The 22,166-nt window shown below is 44.3% G+C and overlaps 1 protein-coding gene across 2 annotated transcripts in view; it reads left to right on the top strand.

Moving 5' to 3' along the window:
• Positions 1 to 14,876, top strand: part of Efcab5 (EF-hand calcium binding domain 5) — a 110,442-nt gene extending 95,566 nt beyond the window's left edge. For both annotated transcript variants that reach the window (XM_021178008.1, XM_029483107.1), the window contains 4 exons: positions 228 to 511; positions 851 to 947; positions 13,470 to 13,669; positions 14,576 to 14,876. In XM_021178008.1, coding sequence (XP_021033667.1) covers positions 228 to 511; positions 851 to 947; positions 13,470 to 13,663 — 575 coding nt within the window. In that variant the 3' untranslated portion in view covers positions 13,664 to 13,669; positions 14,576 to 14,876. The remainder of the gene's footprint in view (positions 1 to 227; positions 512 to 850; positions 948 to 13,469; positions 13,670 to 14,575) is intronic.
• Positions 14,877 to 22,166: the final 7,290 nt, after the last annotated feature.

The raw sequence follows: 22,166 nt of genomic DNA, 5'->3' as shown, positions 1-22,166 counted from the left end.
AAAACTCAGATTTGGGTGTGTTTGTTTGTTTGTTTTTTCCGTTTTTATCCCTAAATAGTATGTCAGATATAATTCTATTTTGCTATTTCTTTTTTCATGATCAGAGAAACTAAAGTTGCTTAAAATCACGGGACATGGTTTTCTTTTGCCTGAGAAAAATGGTTTATTATAACATGCTCCGAACACTGTGCATGTTATGTTCATAATTAGAATGTGTGTAATTCCAGAGATGGAATCGGCAGGAGAGGTGAAGCGGGCAGGGATCCTTTTCTTCCGAACCATGCTGCAGGAGCTGCAGGAATGCCTCCGCCTCCTCGACTCCATGGACTTTGTGTCGCTGCTTCTCTATGAGCACAAATATCATGTCGACTCGGTCCTTCAGGACATCACTCCCCAGGAGGTGGAAGCCAATGTGGCCCTGGTGCACGACGTCCTGAAAGGAGTTATTCTGTTCTCTCAGCGGGAGAAAGACTCTTTAAGCGACTTGGAAGAGTGGGAAAAATGGAAGTTTGTGAGTTTGGGGGTGATTTCTAGCGGGCAAATTTTAACAGTGGAGCTCGCAGGTGTGCGGCTGCAAGAATCTGCAGCTAGCAAGGAGCATCCTCAGAACCCACACCCGAGCTCTCAAGTGTGCATGCACATCGACATCTTAAAAGCCCATCTTTTATCCTTTCTCATGACCCCTCTAGACCCCAAACCATAAGACCCAAAGCTGTCCGTGATCCTGACATCTGACCCCAGAGATTTGCCTGTTGAGGATTTACCTGTCTGGGGCTGTGCACGCTGGTGAGCCGGGCACTGCGTTTCTACTGAGTGATCACAGAGCTTTGCTTTTGTTCGTTGTTCACAGCATATTAACAAGTACTTAGTGGAGGAGATTTGTGTGCTTGATCCGACCGCTAGCAACGTGGAGGTTAACGTAGAGCTCATTACAAGCTATATCCAAGGTAAGGAACTGCCTGATAATGTAAATATATACTAAAAGCAAAAGTCTGTGAGAGATTTCCATTATAGAAAAAACAAACAAAAAATAACCAAACAACAACAACAAAACCAAGATGGTTCTTGAATTGCATTTACATCAAAGTAAAAATGTTCTTGAGTTTCTAAAAGAAAAGATACAATCTACAATTTGCTCTATTCCCCGAAGTGTCCATGCCACACATAAGAATTCACAGGTGTGCCTGCTCGTACTCACTCAAAGCTTTTTTAATAGCTCTCACTACTAAGGAAACTGAGTCAGGAGGATCTCTTCAGTGCAGAAGTTCAGGGCCAGCCAGGGTGACATTGCAAGACCTTCATCTCAAAGCAAACAGAGGGAGCTCCAGTAAGAACTGAGCAGTGAACAATAGAACAGTCTTCTATTTTTGGCTCCAATAAAGACCTGTTAAAAGATCATTAGTGTGTAAAGGCTGGTAGTGTGGCCCCCTTCAGAGGAGAGTTGGCAAGAGTGCAGAGCCAGGAGGCTCTTGGGTTGGAGGTAACATGGAACTTGCCAGAGAATCGGCCACACCTAAAAGCAAATACACACACAACAGGCAAAGTCCTGCTCTGGCGTGGCGTCCTCCACCGGATGCCTCAGGCCAGGCGTGCAAGTGAACTCAATAAAAACTGCTTGCTCCACTTTGCAGCTTAGGAAGAACTGATCACTGACCTGGTGTGAAAGGCGGGATCAAAAGGATCTGCAAGCCCAAGGCCAGTGCTGCATGTGAGACTCAGTCTCCAAAAGAAAGCAAACAAAAACACTATTATCAAGCCGGGCATGGTGGCGAACGCCTTTGATCCCAGCACTCGGGAGGCAGAGGCAGGTGGATTTCTAAATTTGAGGCCAGCCTGGTCTACAGAGTGAGTTCCAGGACAGCCAAGGCTATACAGAGAAACCCTGTCTCGAAAAACAAAACAAAAAACATTAAAAAACAAAAACAAAAAAAATTATTATCATCAACAGTGAAGTGGCTCTGTTAGTTCTCTCCGAAGGAAAAATTGGAGATTGGGGTAGGGCTGGGAGACCAAGCCTGGAGCTAAGCACCCTGAGGACAGATGCAGGTTTCTTCCGGCTCTCTCTCTCTCTCTCTCTCTCTCTCTCTCTCTCTCTCTCTCTCTCTCTCTCCTCCACCAAGTCAGAGGCTTTCTGGGCTTCTGTGGTACATATATTAGGTTGTGAAGCTCAGAACTGAGAGACCCCAGAGACAAGGAAAAGATAAAAGCAATGGCAGGGATGGGAGCTTCGCCCCGCAGGCTGTAGACATGGGTGGCAGAGCACTGAGCTTGTGGTGTGGTGATGCCACTGGGATGGTGCTAAGACAGTGAGGCACTCCCAGAAGCCTAAGAGTGCCTGGAGCTCCCAGAGAATTAGTGTGCACCATGAGTAATGTGAATCCGGTTTAAAATTCCTATTTGGAATTCTATATGAGCAACAGCTCATGTCTCTGAGCTCAGTCATGGTAGCCTCTACATTCACAGGTACCACACAGATCTGACTTCTAAGGATCGATCGTTGAAGGGAACAAGTAACATCAGCAATCAGCAATAAAAACAACTGGATAGTGTTTACTGTTTGCTGTGTGTGTGTGTGTGTGTGTGTGTGTGTTACAGAAAAGTTGCTCGGCAAGCACTCTACCACCAAGTTAGACCTCCTATGCTCTGTTTACTTTTTATTTTGAAAGAGTCTCACTCAATTGCTTAGGCAGGCCTTGAACTTGTGATCCTCCTGCCTTGGGCTTCCAAGTGGCTAGGGTTACAGACCTGTATCAGTAAGACCTGCTCAGTGTATACTTTCATATACTTACTCAGTCTCCCTGGCCCTACCCCCACCTCTAGTCTCTGGTTCCTCCTTTGGGGGAGAACTAACAGCTATAATGAACTCCAGCAGACCAGTTTGTCTAATCGGTATTCTCCCTGTGACCTCGTTCCTCTTTGATCCCGCCAACTTGCCAGCCCCTCCACCTAGAGCTTAATGCCAGGATTCCTTGTGTTCCTGAGTGATGTTCCCCTTCTTGGACAAGGACATAGGCACCCACCGATCTTCAATCCAGTCCCTCTGACATAAGGAATAAGCATAAGGGACAGGCCTTGCCATTTGACACCCTGCAGGTGTGTGCCCATCCCCCAATCTGGGGAGCGGCTAAAGGCTCCTGTGGCTCAAAGGAATCTCTTTAGACTCTGCCTCAAATTTGCCTGTTAGAGCCACCTGCTCTGCTCAGAACACATGCAAATTTCCACCACTCGCCCAGTCTTTGAACTCTAGCCTTTCCTTCAGCATCCTTGACCACGGAAATACTGCGTTCTGCTTTCCGATAGTGCCCTCGTGTGGCAGAAATCAGAACTGCAAGTTATAGAGCGGGACGCAGCCAGAAACCAACAATTGGCAGGTTTCCCTTTTGAAACTAGCAACCTTTTAGTGTTATCAGTCTCTGTAGCAACCAACAAAGCTATTAGGTCACCGGGATATATCAGTCCCCTCTCATTTAGATAAAATTCTATCAAGAAATTCTAAGTTCCATTCTTGAGAAAAGAGAAAGCATTCTTTGGGCGCATCTTTCTGTTTGTGTCAGGAGAGGACCCTTGTGGCAGGGGCGATCTATTATACAAAGTTTGTGTGGCCTTCCTGCAGCTTAAAAAAAAAAAAATCTCTTATTCAGGAAGCCCGATCAGTATGAGATGGCACCGGCAATATCGGCAGGTTCTCTCAGAGATTGGACATGCCGGGAAGAGCATAGGATCTGGAGTGTGGTTGATAGACACCCCACCGGGGAAAACTGAGTGACCCTTTCCCAGCAGGAACCATCTCCAAATAGCTTCTTGGTTAGGGATGGAACTTTGGGTCCACTTCCCCTTCTCTGTGCTGGGATTTTGTCTAGCTTGAACGTGTCACAGTCTCTGTGAGTTCATACGTGCAGCAACCTTGTCAGGTCTAGAAGACGCTGTTCCTTGGCTTCATCCCCCACCTCTGGCTCTTACAGTCAGTCTGTCTGTCTCCTCTTCCACACAGACCTTAAGCCTTGAGGGGAGGAGTTCGATGACAGTGTCCCATTCAGGACTGACGGCTCCAAAGTCTCTCACTGGTCGTCCTTACCCAATAGCAGTTACCTTTCTCCTGGCTTTTCCTTAAGTGCTGGGTCTAGGACGGAGGGTCCCACACTTAGCTAAGCAAGCCCTTGACCCCTGTGCCCTCCTCCAGCCGTGGTTTTCTGAGGACGAGTACTTTTTCATTTTATGTCTGAAAAACGTTTCACTTCATCACTCGTACTTGATATGAACTTTGCTGGGGACGATCGTTTTGAAGACTTTTAGGAGTTTTGGGGACTCGGGAGGTTCTATTTGACTTCCTCTCTCTCTGTCACCAGATTGGGGGAAACTCTTTAACCAGAGACACATTGATTCATTCATTATCTGGTTTTTTTTTTGTGTGTGTGTGTGTGTGGTTTTTTGTTTTTTTTGTTTTTTAATGAGATACCTCATTTAAAAAAAACATGAGGTTCCAAGCTTGGGACGTAGGTCGTTTTGTTAGAGTCCATGCCACACATATGCATGGCTGAGGGATCAATGCCCGATCCCACAGAAAAGGAGGCATGGAGGCCCCAACCTGCAACGCCAGCACTTGGGAGATAGAGGCTGAGAGGTCTTAAGCTCACTTAAGAGCTTGAGAGGCTTAAGAGGCCATCCTTGAGTACATAACAAGTTCAAGCCAGCCTGTGAAAGCCTGTCTCGAAAGAAAGCAAGAGAAGCATAGATCACGTCACATACACTTGCGTTCTGAACTGCTCTGTTTGGATAATACACCAGTCATCAACACTATCTAATTTTATGACATTTTCAAAAGTAAGCTGTAGCCCATTAGTGCTGGCTCCCTCTTCTCTCACTCTGTTCCCCAGCAACCGTGTATCTGCTTTCTGTCTGTTTGGATTTGCCTGTCCGGACTTTTGGTATAAATGGGATTATGCAATCGGTGGTGTCTTGTTTGCTCATCCTAGTGTTTGCAGGGTTCGTCTACATTTTGGTGAATGGTAGTTGTTTATTCCTGAGTTATCTATACGTGGATATGCTATAGCTCACTTATCCACGTATTGGATCATGGGCCCCTGGTATCTTTGTTTTTTGACTCTTGGGATTGTATTGCCAGGACTGTTTTGTTTACAGTTGTTTTGTTGGCGGTGGTGATGGGTTTTTGTTTGTTTGTTTTGTTTTCTTTTGTTTTGTTTAAGAAGATGCGTATTCTGTTCTCTTGGGCTCAGACCTTAGGGGTGAAGTGGTTAGGTCAATGGCAGCTCTTCTGTGTAACTTTTGTGTCTCTATGGCCTTTTGACTTGCAAGGCTGCTATTGAGATGTGGGAAGCCTTCCTTGTTTTCTGAGTTTGCAGATGTCACCCATGTTTTGCTTCTCCTCATTCCTTTATGCCCCCAAGCTGTGAGATTTTGTGGTGAGAAGTCTTGGCATGGCTGTTTCCACCCATTGGTCTGGGTTCTTGCTGGGTCTCTTCAGTTGTGAAATCTAGGTCCTCACCTCCTGGATACCTACATACATAGCATCAAGGGTGCTATTACAGCTGTGCAAGTTGTGCACTGCACAAAGCCCCCCCCCCCCAGTGAGTGGGCAAATGTCAGCTCACTCTCTAACCCGATTCCACTGACTGAGCGCTGTGCCTTGACTTGATGCTACGTCTGCTTGGAAGGGGGCATCTTTTTCTTCACAACCCTCGTCTCTGCTCAGCCAGCTGTAGGCTGTGCATGTATCCAGCACAGGTGACCTGGAGGCTGATGGTGACCCTCCTCTCCCTTTCTTCTGTTCCTTCTTTGTGACACTTTATTCAGACATTGGGTCTCCTAGAATCGATCTCCAAAGTGCTATTTTTAGTGGGTAGAGTACAGCTTACGTTGTAGAGCTGGCTTGCACAAAGCCGTGTCTGCAAATAGGTAAACAGGCGTCCTGGTTTCTCTCCCATCCCCCGCCCTTTGTGCTGCTTTTCCTTTTCTTTTTTTTTTCTAAAATTCTGTTTTTTAAGTTCTTACCTGCTAAGCTGTGGATTGGGGCGGTGTGGGCGAGCGTTTGCCCTCTGAGAGCCCCTGTACCTCTGTTCACATTTCATCTCCGGTCTCCCAGGGCACTGATGATTGCGTATTGCAGTGTCCTCTCTTTCTCCTTTGGTGTTTGAATCCCTGCATCACCACGTGAAGATTTGCTGGTTTTAAGAGGGAAGTGACTTCCTGTGTGCACGCTTCTCTAAGTTCTTTATCTCAGACCGTTGGCTTCCGGTGGGACAGGATTCTCCCCTTACTGTCTGGACAGGAAACAGCCTCTCTTCCCAAATCCTAGGGCCTGAGGGGGAAGTCTGCAGGCCTCCATATTTAGAACATCTCCCAAGTGCCCTGCCATGTTCTGGGGAACTGCACTCTCAGCCCCCACTCCCAAAACTCCCGAGATGTTATCCTGAGATGAAATGAGAGAGGAAATCACCCAGCGCTGCAGGGGCAGGAGCATTACTAGGCCTCTCACTCTTTCCTAAATGCATCTGGACACCTTTCTGAATCCAGTGAGGCTGCTGGGATAGGCAGGTGTAAGCCTCCTCCATTGCTGGCTTATCCTCTTTTCTCCTGTTAGCATTGCCACCACTTCATCTCTGTCTGCTCCTCAAACTTTATTCCTTCATCCTCCACTCAACCACTTTAAAGGAATGTTGACTCTGTGCCAGGCTCTGTCTTAGGACTTTGGGGACCAACAGAGAATAAAGCTGACTAAAGTCCCTGCTCTCAGGAAGCTCACAAGTCCAAGGTGGCTCTTGCGTGCTATCAGGAGAATCATCTCTACCTGAGCTACAGTGAGAGCCTATCTAAGACAAAAACAGAGGAAAGCAGAGAATAAACAAGGCAGGGCTGGGATGGAGCCAGTGGCAGAGCACTATGCTCACACAGACACACACACAATCACACATACATACATCTCACATACACTTACTCACACAGGACAGTAAACATAACAAAGAGCGCTGACTGGTCTTCCAGAGGACCTGGGTTCAATTCCCAGCACCCACATGGCAGCTCACCATTGTCTGACTCAAGTTCGAGTGGATCTGACTCCCTCACGTAGACACATGTGTAGACCAAATACCAGATGTACATTAAAAAATAATAAAACTGTTTTATAAATTCGTGATAAAATAAGTAAGCAGGGTAAGGTGATTGGGTGGCGTTGGTGGGAGACAGGGAAAGAGTGTAGGATGGAGTTTTATTTTCTCTTAGGTGATGTGGTGGATCTCACCTAAGGTCTTGTGTGAAGCAGTTCAAATATAAATAGATAGTTGAGAGACCTTGTCACGCGGTAAGATTTAAGCAAGGAACTCAGCTATATGGATCCGTCTGTGGCGAGTACTTCAAGCAGGGCAAGGAACCAAAGCAAAGGCCTTCTAAGGCAGGAATACTCGGCTTGGTGAAACAGGGAGGACACTGCGTCAGGAACAGAGCAAGAGAACTAGAGGCACGTGGAAGGTGAGGTCAGCGGGTGATGGGTGGGGCAGTGGGCCAAATCAGTCAGAGCCTCACACCATCGTAACAGACTGTGAGAAAAAAGGATAAGCTTGAGAATTTCATGACTCGGCGTATGCTTTCAAAGAGTCACTCTGATGGCCAGGATAGTGGCTCCCACTCCGAGCGCTCGAAGGCTAAGGCTGAAGGAGTATGAGTTCAAAAGTCAACCCGAGTTACATGGCAAGACTCCACCTAAAAAATAAAATAAGGAAATATAAGGAACTGGGCAGGGTAATGTCGACTTTTAATTCCAGCACTTGGGAAGCAGATCGCTGTGAATGCCAGGCCAGCCTGGTCTACAGAGTGAGTTTCAGGATAGCCAGGGTTGAAAGAAGAAAAGAGGGACAGGAGTGGGGGAGGAGAAAATAAGACCTCTGTTAGAAAGGCTTTGTGGTAGGGGAGGGGTAGGGGGATAGTCAGCGACCAGTCAGCGGGGCTGCCGGTTGCTGCAGGAATTGAGGTGGGAGTGGTGCCAACAGAAATGGTGAAACGCAGTCCGGTCGTAGCGCATATTAGTACAGATTTTGTTGAGAACCAGAACATAACTCCACAGCTTGGGTGCAAAATGTGAATAAAACATGAGCCAAGGTTGACGCTATGGTTTGGAGGAATGGAGAGGCCATTAGTAAAACTGGAGGATGCTGTAGGGTAGGGGTTCTGGTGGGGGAAGATGAAGAGTTCACATTCGTTGGCTCAGCTGCTCTTGCTTGCTGAGAGCACTGGAGTTCTGTTCCCAGCACCCGCATGGTGGCTCACAGCCACCTGTAACTCCTTTTCCAAAGCATCCAATGCCACCTTCTGACCTCTGTGGGCACTCACGTGCACACACACAGGCATGTGCACAGCACACACACACACACACACAGGCATGTGCACAGCACGCACACACACACACACGCACGCACACACATGCACACACGCACACACACACGTGCATACACACACAAATAAATCAATATAAATACTTTTTAAAGAGTTCACACTTTGGGGCTGGAGAAATGGCTCAGTGGTTAAGAGCACTGACTGCTCTTCCAGAGGTCCTGAGTTCAATTCCCACCAACCACATGGTGGTTTACAACCATCTGTAATGGGATCTGATGCCCTCTTCTGGTGTGTCTGAAGACAACTACAGTGTACTCATATACATTAAATAAATAAATAAATCTTTTTTAAAAAAGAGTTCACAGCCGGGCGTTGGTGGCTCACGCCTTTAATCCCAGCACTCGGGAGGCAGAGGCAGGCGGATTTCTGAGTTCGAGGCCAGCCTGGTCTACAGAGTGAGTTCCAGGACAGCCAGGGCTACACAGAGAAACCCTGTCTCAAAAAACCAAAAAAAAAAAAAAAAAAAAAAAAAAAAGAGAGTTCATACTTTGGCAAGCTGAGGTAGAAGTGCATATTGAATATCCAAGCAGAGAACTGAGTAAGTCGCTAGAAAAAGAAATGGGAATTTTGGAGAAAGCTCTAGGTGGAGATTTGTTGGCCAATCGGTGATTTGCAAAGGGGGAAGAGGAGTGGAGACAGTTCTTGGAATGTCTTAGCACCGAGGGAGCATAGCAGCAGGTTTGACAGCCACCAAAAGTCTGGAGGTGGCTTCACCAAGCCATGAACTATGTAAACTCACACATTTGATTTATGGCTGCGTTGTGAGAAGTCCAGAGTGTGTGCTGATGTACAGCAATCGTGCTCACAGTGGGAGTGGCAGGGCTGTGTGCTGCAAGAACTCGGGATTCATCCTGGAACAAGCTTCCACTCAGCTGGAGTAACTCAAAACAACACAGATCCTTTCCTGATAGGACTGGGAGGGGCCTGACGGTGCCTTTGGGGTGACATTCATTTCAGCAGGGACTAAGACCCCAACTATCACCACAGAGTTCCCTTGCCTATGTAAAAACCTAGCTGGAACTTACACGCATATCTCCTTCCAGATGTGCACTCCTGGGCTGACCTTCAGCTTACTGTGTCCAGTAGTAATGCTAACTGTGTTTTAAAATGATTTAGGGGTGTCTAGCATTTGAAGTAGAGAGTTAAAGCTAACACAGCGGATCGGAGAGAAAATCTTTCAAGAGACACTGCTGACCTTGGTTAGTTGGCTGGAAGGAAGCACTTTGGCTTTTTGAACTTGAAGTTAAATACTTCAGTCTTTTTGCTCTGCCTGTTTTTATTAATTGTCTATGCTTCCCGGAGGATTTAGCTTAATTAATCCAGTGTCAAAGCAGAGATCTACAAATTGAGGTTTAATTTAAAAACATGCTTTTTATAGTCCAATATTTCCAGCATAATGAATTCCCTGTGTTATTCAAAGTTTGATTAAAGTGGGACCTAAAAATACCCTATTAAAAGCTTACTGAATACACCCCTGAAGGTTATTCGGTCGGTGGCTTACTCTGAAATCCTTATAGCTTAAATGTACCTAAAACTTGCTGTAAGCATTGCTAAGGCAAGTCAAAATGGTCATAACTTCATAGAATCTTGGAAGAAAGAAAGAAAAGTAGACAGACTCTTGAGAATTGCTGGTGTGTGTGTGTGTGTGTGTGTGTGTGTGTGTGTGTGTGTGTGTGTGTGTGTGTGTGTNGTGTGTGTGTGTGTGTGTGTGTGTGTGTGTGTGTGTGTGTGTGTGGGGGGGGGGGGGGGGGGGGGAAGGGGGGGGGGGTGTCGGGACGGTCAGTCACCTGTCTACCGCAAGAGGGCAGTAGCAGCCAATAGTAATGTTCCCGAGACGGTAGCGGAGGCTTCCTTAGAGGGCTCTTTAGAAGCCCCTGTAAATACATCCGTCTCTGGAAAGGAAAGGGGAAACAGAAACTACTTCCCGGGCAGTTCGGAGCTTTTGTCCCTGGTAACAACAATAAAACAGGAAATGGGCAACAGGGGACTTGAGAGAGAACGACCCTTCTCTCCACCCTCATGTCCTTCAGTCACCAAGGAGATGGTGACTGGTATAAATAGCGGTCTCCATACTGGGGTGTTCAGCCAAGAGCACCAACATTCATTGATGGAACAGAGCACTCTCTGAAGATTTGGGACCCACAGAACAATCTGTGGGGAGCTGTTTTATCTCAGAAAATTAGTTGGGACGGGTACTAGGAGTGTCCTGGGGCGAACTTTGCGTTTATTTAATTTAGATGTATAACACAGGAACATTAACATAATTAGAGTAATCTTTGGAAACCTGTAATATTTCTTTGTAAAACTTCCAGGAAGCTAATTAGCACAAAGAGGGATCAATGGTGACAAACGTGCCCTCTGTGTTTTAAGTAGGTATTTTTATTGGTCTAGAGTTACCCATGAAGTGAGATGAATCAGATGTTTCTAATGTGTTCTCATGACTAACATCTGTTCTTGTTTTTATTCATAATTGTCACTAATATTATTGAGCTGTAATCTGGAAAAACTTTTAGGACTTGAAATAAAGAAATTAAATTATTCCTTAATTTAATGTTGTTTCAATTCAACATTTATTGAACACTTACAATTGAATGAGAAAAAACAGTGCCTCTGTGTGTGTGTGTGTGTGTGTGTGTGTGTGTGTGTGTGTGTAAAAAGAGAGAATGTTAGAAAAATAATTGCACCCACATGTTTTAAAGTCAGCTTCAAATAAAAAAATGAGATGTAACTATTTTTTTATTGCATGAGCCTTTCCTGTTATATGCTACACCTTAGCTCACAGGGATGCCTTCAAAACCAGGCTAAAGCCAAGCCCAGTTCAGGGAAACTTGCTTGTTGTATTGGTAGGAGACAGGAAGTAAAATATGTCTGGGGGTCTGTGTGATGGCTCAACGTCGCCAAGCCTTACAACCCAAGTTTGATCCCTGGGCCCACATGTTGGAGGGTGAGAACTCCTCCAAGTGTGTTCTCTGATCTGCGCACACATGCTACGGCACATATTCACACACACTACACTCCCATCAGTAAATAAAACATAATAAAAGTGTTCTGTTTTAAAATTCTAGTAGATGGTTGAGATTATGGTTAAGCTCTTCTTAGGGATATTTAAAACTCTCACTCAGTTTCATGTGTATACATAATGGTTTGTTCAACTCAAATCAGCAGATCTTTATCTGGATCAACCCTGAGTTAGACTAGGAGCCACGTGATGAATAAAACTCGTTCCGTGCTGGGAGGAAAGAGACAGCCCCTCTTGCATACTGTCTCGTTTGCTCTCATAATAACCCTGCAGTATTGTCCCTATTTTACAAAAAGATAGGCAGGTTCAGAGCAAGTAAATGATCTGTTTAAGATCACAAAATCAGTTGAGATTTTGAGCCAAAATTAGAACCCAGACCTATTCGACTCAAAGGTGCTCCTTCCATTGGACCAGTCTATCTAAATATCAGTCATTGGCTCCTGGGAGTCTATAGGAATGGCATCTAACAGTTTTCAATAGTTGGCAGTAACTACATATCTGGGGACAATTTTTAACTAGAGAATATTTCAAATATCATAGTATAAATAATAGGTACTGTGTATTCATTGTAGAATAATATTCTATACCCAACCGTAACATGCCCTGTTTGAGTTAGGCCCATTTCACTGTGCTTTATAACGCTGGAAAGTGGCCTAGGGTTTTGTATGTGCAAGGCAGGCACGCTGCCACTCAGCTACATCTCCAGCCAATCAGGGTCTCACTGAGTTGCTGAGGCTGGCTCAAAATTGTTATCTAGCTTAGACTAACATCAAACTAGCAAACTTCTTGCTTCAGCCTGCCAAGGAGCTGGGATTACAGGGGTATCTCCATGCCCATCTGAGTCTGATGTTTTGTTTTGTTTTGCTTTTAAGATATAAACTATAATAGGAGCAGTCAAGATTTTCTACACCTCTGATCCCATTCTCTTTTCTCCTAATGTGATCATGAATTTGGGGCTTATCACTTTCATGCCTGAGTCATTCCTTTTACTGTATCTCTTGTTTGTCTTCTTTTAAAAGATTTATTTATTATATGAACACTGTGTCTGTCTTCAGACATACCAGAAGAGGACATCGGATCCTATTACAGGTGGTTGTGAGCCACCATGTGGTTGCTGAGAATCTAACTCATTACCTCTTGGAGAGCAGTCAGTGCTCTTAACTGATGAGCCATCTGTCCAGCCCTGTCTTTTTGTTTTTTGATATAGGGTTTCCTCTGTGTGGCCCTGGTCATTCTGGAACTCGCCCTGCAGACCAGGCTGGCCTTGAACTCAGAGATCTGCCTGCCTCTGCCTCTTGAGTGCTGGGATTAAAAGCATGTGCCACCACCACCTGGCTTCCTTTTACTATATCTTTATGAAGTAATATATCTTACAGGTTTTTAAACCTTTAAGAGTTATACCCAGGTTTTTTGCAGCTGCTGGCCCCCGCCCGGCTGCCGAGCTGCTCTTCAACATGGTCGAAGTTCTATGTCCGGGAGCCAGTCAATGCCAAACCTAACTGGTTGGCAGTTGGGCTGTCCGTGGGCTCCTCGGTTTTCATGTGGATTTATCTCATCCGAACACACAATGAAGATGTTTTGGAGTATAAAAGGAGAAATGGATTGGGATAAACTTTGGAAATAATACAGTCAGCTTCATGTGATGATTACAGTCCTTCCTCTGTATTCACCCTCAGTGACGGATATGAGAAAAAAGTTACATGCGAATATGAGTCAGTCAAGTCAACACGTTTTGCATGGTTAAATTAAAGAAATAAAAATACTCGCGCTCCTCAAAAAAAAAAGAGTTATACCAAAATATATACAAGATTCTACATATTATATGTGTATATGTGTGTGTATATATATTTTTTCAGTATTATGATGTATGATCCCATTACATGAGAATATCAAATTTTATCTACCTTTTAGATTTAAATGTGTAAACAAGATACTGCTGTGATTTTGATTCACAACATAGCTAATGAGTTTCAATCATATTTACATGTGTCTCTTCATAATTAAAGTACAGTATTATCTAAACTACCTTTTCCTTTTCTTCACGCAGCTCATTCTCGGACTGAAGTCTGGGAATTCAGGAACATTGTCATTGAACTTCTGTATCACTGGATAAACATTTGTCTGACTCTCATAGAGCTAAACATGCGACAAGATAGTTCCATTATTCCGCCATTGCCCAAGAAGAGTGCCACCTCTATTTATGCAATATCCTCAGAAAGATCAATCCGGGAGAAATTTTAAGGACTGGTACTGTATCGGGGCATGTTGATTGTGTCCAATGCTGTTAACCATGAAATATTTTTCAACTGCAAAGAGTACCCCATAGATATATTCTGCTCCCAGATACCCACCCACTACTCTCTCCAAAGCCAAAAGTGCTACCTACCGAAGGGAGAAATTTTATCTAAAGAGCATGCATTAATGATGACCATAACCAAAAGTACCAGAATACATAATAGAATGTATTTTAGTTTGAGCTTTTCTGTATGACAGGAGACTATTATAGCTGTTTGGGAAGTTGCTTTTCATTCATTTAAATAGCATAATAAAAGAGTACTGGGGGTCTGGGCAGTGAGAAATGGCGGCCTTTACATCTAGAGTATCAAACAACAAAGAGTTTAAGAACTGGACTTGTAACTGGTTTTTGTTTTGGGGGGATTTTTTTTAGAATTTTTTCAAAGGTTATACAAACACTACTTCTCCATCTCTTCTTCACCTCTTCTTTCCTTAACAATTTAAAAGTCACTTTTATATTTCTGGTTGGTTGATTGGTTGGTTGGTTAGTTGGTTGAAACAGTATCTCCATAAATTTCTGAGACTAGCCTGGAACTGGCTACGTAGCCCAGGCTGGCTTTGAACCCCTGATATTCCTGCCTTAGCACCTTGAGGGCTGTGAGAATAATTATGTACCCGGCCATAAATATCATTTCAATGAACAGGAAATGTTTGTCCATGGTTCACAGAATAAAGAAAACAGCAATTTTTATTAACAAAAACTTCTCAAGTTTGTAACTTCAAAAGAATGGATATTTGCTCAGAGCTTGTTATTACAGCAAACTTTACTGCTGTGTTGTAAGATTTCATCTTGGTAAGAAAATATCTTACCCCATTTTTAATAAAAATTGGGAAATTAAACTTTACTTTCTTTATTAGGTGACAGACTGTGATGTGTCCTGAGTGTCTTATAAGTGGAGATTGGCAGCCTGTACCCTTTCCTGATAAGACGCCAGTGTCATTACCAGCTATCTTGTCTCGGATGAACTCATGACCAACGTTTCCACTCTTGGCCACTTCGTATTTGGAGGGAAGCATTTTCGGGCATTTGCAGCAACATTTCTAGCAACAGTGTTCCTGGAGATATTAAACTGATAGCCGTATATCTGGGTGGGTTCAGAGCAAACGTGTAAAAACAGAGGATGGTGCAGGCAGCTGGGGAGAGGCGGCCAGAGGGGCTGTTTATATTGTAGTTATGGGAATTAAATTCACTATGGTTTAGTAATAACAGATACTTTATATTTTGATCACTTTTTCTTTGTAATATTTGAGTCATCTTTATTTTATGTGTATGAGAGTTTTGCCTGAGTGTGTGTTTGTGCATCCTGGACAAGGGAGTACCTGAGAGAGCCAGTCACAGCCAAATGTGCACGAGTCATTCAAGTGCTAGGAATTGACCTCTTTTCCTCTGGATGAGCAGCCAGTGTTCTCAACTGCTGAGTTGCATCTGGCCCTGGGGATGCAGCCCAGTGGGTAGTGTTGTTGATGAGCAAGCACAAAGCCCTGGGACTGACCCCCAGCACAACATAAAATCAGATGCGGTGGCATACAACTCCAATCCCAGCACTTGGGAATTGAAAGCAGGAGGCCCCAAAGCTCAATTAATGTTCTTCATAGTAACTTTGGGGCCACCACTTTCTCAGATTAGCTATCTTTGCTTGTAAAAGGTCCTCACAGCTGAGCTCATTGATGTTCCCCCATAGGAGACGTGGAAGATGGGGCTCCCACCTGAGTATCTAGCCACCCCTGCCAGTCAGTTGTTTGCAATTCTGGTATCCCAGAGGGGCTGGAGTAAATAATGTAAGCAGGGATGGTCTAGGGGAGGAGACTCCAGCAGTGCAACCATGGAAGAGTCCATGCTGGGTGCAGACCTTCTGTGTGGCTACTTTTAAGATTCCCCTATTGTATTAGTCAGGGTTCTCTAGAGTCACAGAACTTATGGATAGTCTCTAGATAGTAAAGAAATTTATTGATGACTTACAGTCTGCAGCCCAATTCCCAACAATGGTTCAGTAGTAGCTGTGAATGGAAATGCAAGGATCTAGCTGTTGTTCAGTCCCACATGGCAAGCAGGCGAAGGAGCAAGAGTGAGACTCCCTTCTTCCAATGTCCTTATGTGGTCTCCAGCAGAAGGTGTAGCCCAGATTAGGTGTTTACATCTCCCCCAGAGAAAGAAATTTAGCAACATGGGGATATGGAAGGCCCTAAATAAATAACTTCTTTCAACTGACAAGATCAATTAACTGAATACAGTCAGGTGTATTAGTCAGAATTCCCTAGACTCATATAACTTATAGAATGAAACTATCTCTCCCTCCCCTCTCTCTATATGTATATATTATTGGAATGATAATTTATAAATTATCAAATTGCAGTCCAACTAATCCAACAATGGGTGTGAATGGAAAGTTCAAGAATCTATTACTTTCTCAGTCCCACAAGGCTGGATGTCTCAGCTGGTCTTCTGCATCTGCCGGAATCCTGAAGAAGTAGGCTCCAATACCAGTGGAGGAATGGATGTTAACAAGGCAAGGGCAAAGGAAAAAATGTGCCTCCCCACTTCTGGGTTGTAGCTGACAATCAAGTTGACAGCCAAGAATAGCCATCAGATAAGGTCTGGTTCTCTCTCCTGAAGCAGTTCAGTAACTACCTTAGACTCAAGTTATTAATCATTAAATTTACCCCCTAGCTGATTGCTTAAGCTTAGGCTGTCCTCACAGATCTCAGCTGAGGAGGCCTCTTTGGGCAATGACATTTTTGTTTCATTTGACTCTGACTCTCTAGCCGTGGCTGTTCAGATTAGGGGTCACCATTCACTAAAATGAAGCCAATTTGTGAAGCAGACTTACAAAGACAAAAGTATTCTGCTGGATGTGGTGCTGCAGCCCTGTAATCCCACCACCAAGGAGGCTTAAGTGGGAGGACTTCCAGGTCAAGGCCAGCCCGGACTATAATACAGAGACCTCATCTCCTCTCTTCCCCGCAAAAATGAATCCGAAGCATAGACAAATAAAATTGACATAGCAAATGGAATATTTCCTTAAAAGATATTAAGTGTTCAGAAAGGAAAAACTGTGATGGTGGATGTTGAGGCCTGCTCCTTTTAACACAACTGCAGCCATTTTGTATTCAGAGTCTCCATTCTGCTCCTAAGGTGAAATTAAGTTCAGGTTCTCAGACTCCACTTCCCAGAAGTCATTATCCATAGCTGGCACTGAAAAATGCTCCTAAAAGGTCATAACCATATGGCCGGAATACTCAGTCTCTGTTATCTCAACGCTCTGAAACCCCGCTGTTCACCACCTGTCCACCACCCCTTACCTCACTTACGACTAAGCTTAAAGTTTGGCTGATAATACGTTGTCTAGTTGGCCAGACTGATGTAGTACTGCCTCCACCCTTGCCTTCTGAACTGCTGACCCTGGCTTTTCCTTTTAAAAGCCTGTCCTGAGAACAGACTGGTACCACAATTAGGCTCCCGAGGGGTTTTTCTTTTTGTTTGTTTGTTTTTTTGTTTTTTGTGGTCCTGAACATTCAGTCTTGGGGTGTACATTCAATGGACATTCAATGGATTGTTCTTGTTCTTAACTGAGATCTGTGTTTGTATGGTTTGTGTGGCGATTGCTGAACCTCAGTGGGTGTTCACAGAGCTGCTGCATACTACGGGTCAGCAGATGTTGTAGACAGGTGAAAGGTAACTCTTCAAGTAGTGACAGTGACAATGGTAACACTCGCGTCAAAAGATTAAACAGATAGTCCACTGGTGTGGGTGCTACTGTCCCTGCAGCTGTCTTGTTCTCAAGTCCAAGTGACCATTTTCTCAGAGCCAAAGGGAGTGGGAATTGTTACACATTTGGAAGTATGGTGGAGAGAAGTTCTTTTCCTGGCCTAGCTCACTTCTGAATTGCATCTCCTGTTAAAGAGCCCAGACTTGGGTTCTAAAGTCTCAGTGGCTTTTCTGTGTCCTTGTAGCAATTACCACAGTTACTGCAGACTGCCAGCTAAGCAAAGAACCCTCTTCAACATTGTGTCTGGGAAGCCGAGATTCTAAGCTCATGAAAACCAAGGGCTGCTTTATGACTGTGCCCCAAAGGCAATGGGAGATTCCTGAATAACAGCAATTTAGAAACCCTTGTCATCTGGGATCCTGGGATTCCCACTGGGCAGTCTTGTGTGACCTATTCCCATTTGATCTTTTCAGCAGAAAGTAGACGGCCTTGACCCTTTTTAAATTTTAAGGAAAGTAACGGATCCTCTTTGTTGAATCATCCTATTAGACAAGGCCAGCTGAGGTCAGGGGAACTCTTAGTCCCACCTCACCCAGTTTTCTTTATTTCAGAGTAATCTTCCAATTCTTTTAACCTTAGGAGTTGGCAAATAGCCCAGGAGCCAAACCTAGCCAGGTGTCTATCATGGTAAACTATACTTTGGAAGCCCAACACGGTGACACACCCTTACAATCCCAGAATCAGGAGGCTCAGGCAGGAAACCTGTACATTAGGAGACATAAAGGAGACTCTGTTACTCAAAATAAGAAGTCTGATTGGAATGTTGGTCACATTGTCTATGGCTACCTTCACACCATGAGGTCAAAGCTGAATATCTTCCCGAGACCACACACAACAAGTTCCTAACGTATTTACTCTCTAACTGCAGGGCAGCTTGCCAGTCTCTGCATGTCAGCCATAATTTTGATATTTATCTCTAGATTGCTAAATAACATGGGTGGGTAGAGAGATTCTTTATGCTCCCGATTTAGGTATTATCCATTAACCTCCCGATATGACATACTGGGATAGTCTTTTTTTACTCTGTGTAAAGGTGTGTCTTTGTCCTTCCTTACCTACCTAGGGCAATCTCTGATTGGCTTTAATAAAAAGCTGACAACCAATAGCTAGGCAGGAGAAGATAGGAGGAACTTCTGGACAGAGACAGGAACTGTGGGAAGAATTGAGAGTTGAGGGATTCACCAACCAGACATAGAGGAAGAAGGACCTCCCAGGACTGGGGCGGGGGTGGGGGGGAGGTGACAAGTGTGGACAAGCAGAGGCACGGTTACTTAAGTTATATGTGCTAGTTAGGAACAAGCTAGGCTATAAGGCCTAAGCTTTCATAAGTAATAAAAAACCTCCATGTCATTATTTGAGTGCTAGAGGGTCGAGACAGTCTGAGGATAATGTCATGCAAGACTGTAGCTTCTTCCCAAGGCTGTGTGTGTGTGCGCGCACGGAGGCACATGCACACATGAATACTTCCCATTCATCCAACAAGATGATGTCATCATTTGAGTTATAACAAATGGTATTCATATACATTACCATGACTATACATCTGTTATATACAGGGAGTAATTATTTTTCATGCTTGTACATCTTTTCAACATTTCTGGAGTTAATGTCAAAATAAAACTAGAATAGCTGGATCACACAAAGATTTCAGAGCAAGGACTGCTTTTTTTGGTTTTGTTTTGTTTTGTTGGTAAAATAATGAAGATGGGGTCAACTAATTAAGGGCACAATAGCATTCTTAAAATATTTATATATTTAATTATTGAGTTTCAGAATATAAGAAAAAAAACCTGATATTTCAAATCCATAAAGATAGAAAGTAGATTAGTGGCTGCCTGGGGTCGGAGGACCTGCGAGGGGAAGGAAAAGATTCACAGGGTCATGACTGACATGGCACTGGAAGTGAAACCCTGACTATAAACTACCGAGTTGCGTTATTTTCAATAGTAAACTTCATGTGAATTACATCTCAGTGCAGTTGCTTTTGTGTATGTTTGTGTGTAGTGGAGAATTGCACATTTGTGCTGTGGAAGTTAGAGGACAACCTTCATTAGGTACCATCCTCTTTCTCTCTGCCTTCTGCCTCTCTTTCTCCTCACCAGGCTATATAGGATAAGCCTACTTGGTCAGATCTGCTGCCATCTCTCCCAATGCCAGCATTATAAGTACATATCTGGCTTACATTAGACTCAGCTCTTCATGCTTGCTGGACAAGCACTTTATCTTTAATACAGCTACTTTCAAAAAATAAAAAGAATATAGCTTGGTGTGGTGGTACTCTGGAGGTGGATGCAGGCAGATCTCTGGGAGTTTCAAGTCAGCCAGAATTACATGGTAAGAGAGAGAGGGAGGGAGGGAAGGAGAGGGAGAGAGAGAGAGAGAGAGAGAGAGAGAGAGAGAGAGAGAGAGAGAGGTGTCATATTAGATATTAATCAATATCCACACAAAGATATAGAGACTTCAGAACTATATGTGTCTATACGTGGGTAAACACAATACTACAATTCTTTTTTTTTTAAGATTTATTTTATATGCATGGGTGTTTTGCCTGCCTGCATGTATGTGCATTATCTCTGTGCCTGGAGCTGTTGAGAGGCCAGAAGAAAGTGCTAGACCCCCTGGAGTTGGGACTCCAGAGCTATGAGGCACCATGTGAGTGGTAAGAGTTGAACCCTGGTCCTCTGTCTTCTCTCCACCTCTCAATATTTATTTAAAAGTAAAAAAATCTTTTATTTGAAGTCATGGTATTGCACACCCACAGTCCCAATGTCAGGAGGCAAATGCAGAAGGGTCCCCATAAGGTCAAGTCTGGCCTACATAGTGTGCTCCAGTCCCGCTGGACTTACATATCAAGACCTTGTCTCGGGAAACAAGGGAATGGAGAGATGGCTCAGGGGCTAAGGTAACTGGCTACTTTTCCAGAGATCCTACATTCAATGCCCAGCACCAATGTGGCAGCTCACAAACTGTAGTCCCAGAGGACCTGATGCCCTCTTCTGATGTGCAGATGTACATACAGACAAAACACCCATATACATAAAATACATAAATAACTCTCAAACAGATCCATAAAACCCACCAAGAAATGTTTAAAGCAAAAGTAGTAATTACTTTGCCCCCTTTGACAAATAGCACAAGCACATCACTACCGTACGTGACTGGAAATGTTTTACATTATAAACAAAGTGGCAAGGTGGGTTTGCATGTGTGTCTGTTTTGGCTGTTGGAAAACAGACTTAGGGCTTCACACATGCTGGGCCAGCGCCCTACTGCTGACCCACATCCCTCAAAGGTAGCCTGTGATAAATAAGGTGTATAGTAGAGGGCTGGTGAATGCAGCCCAGTGGATGGAGTGCCCCGCATTCACTGCCTATGTAGAATATACTGGGCACGACAGTGCAGGACTGCAGTCCCAGCAGTGTGTAGAGTAGAGCAGGAGGCTCACAAGTTCAAGGTCATTCTTGGCTACAGAGATTCTGAAGTAAAACCTTGGAAAATTATAAGCATAGAATATGGTTAATACAAATGAAGGCTGGATCATAGATCCAATTATAAGATTTTCTCTATCAACCCAAAACATGGCACAATAGTGTCTGGGAGTGGGTAGTGAGTGTAAGACCCGTGGGGGCGGGGAACCTCCTCTCAAGTCCCGTGATGAGCTGGCCGACACTCCAATAACTCGAGAGAAAACCACACTTGATGCAAACTGCAAGAGGCTTTATTGTCAGCTAGCTGAGGATGAACTCCCGTGGGGCAGGGGAGTTCGACCCCCAAGTGGTAACAGTAGGGGGCTTTTAAAGGAAAAAGTGAGGAATCAGGAGGAGTTGGGAGGAGAGTTGGGAGGAGTTTGGCTACAGCTCTTCTCTGGTGGGTGTCCTTGGTAAAATTATAAGGCATGAGGAGTGGGGAGTGAGTTGTAGCTCTTCTTTGTGGAGTTTATCTCCATGTCCTTGGCACAGGGAGCCAGGCAAGTGCCTGGCTAGGTCTTTTTACAATTATCGCATCTCTGGTTGTAAAGTATAGAAACAAAAAGGCTTTTTGCTGGCTATAGAGAACAAAGAGCTTCTTTCTGGCTGTATTTTTAGAGATCAGGGAAAACAAGCTTGGGGGAAATGCTTTAAGTCGGGATCTCACATGAGCAGAGAACATATGGGGAAAATGAGAGCAAATGATAGGTGTTTATAACCTGTGATGGTTCTTCTCAGTTGTCAACTTGACTATATCTGGAATGAACTGCAATCCAGAAATGGTGGGCACACCTGTGATCTGGATCTTGAGCCTGGAAGACTCAGGCTTTGATCTGAATCCTGAGGTGTGATGACATTTGACCTGGATTGACACAAGCCTTTAATCCAGATCTTGATACATTTAATCTGGGCCATATCTTCTGTTGGACCTAGATAAGGACAATGGAAGGAAGCAGTTTATTCTCTATTTGTCTGCTTGCATTCACTTTGCCAGGACATCTGTTGGAGCCTACTTCTTCAGGCTGCAGCTTATTGCAGAAGACCAGCTGAGACACCCAGCCTTGTGGGACTGAGCCACTACTAGATTCTTGGATTTTCCACTCACAGCTATTGATTGATTGTTAGGTTAGTTGGACTGTAGACTGTAGCCTGCAAGTGAGTGTGTGTGTGTGTGTGTGAGAGAGAGAGAGAGAGAGAGAGAGAGAGAGAGAGAGA

This window comes from Mus caroli, chromosome 11, assembly GCF_900094665.2.
Source record: "Mus caroli chromosome 11, CAROLI_EIJ_v1.1, whole genome shotgun sequence".
Taxonomy (NCBI): Eukaryota; Metazoa; Chordata; class Mammalia; order Rodentia; family Muridae; genus Mus; species Mus caroli.
This window is presented reverse-complemented; position numbering and strand designations above follow the sequence as displayed.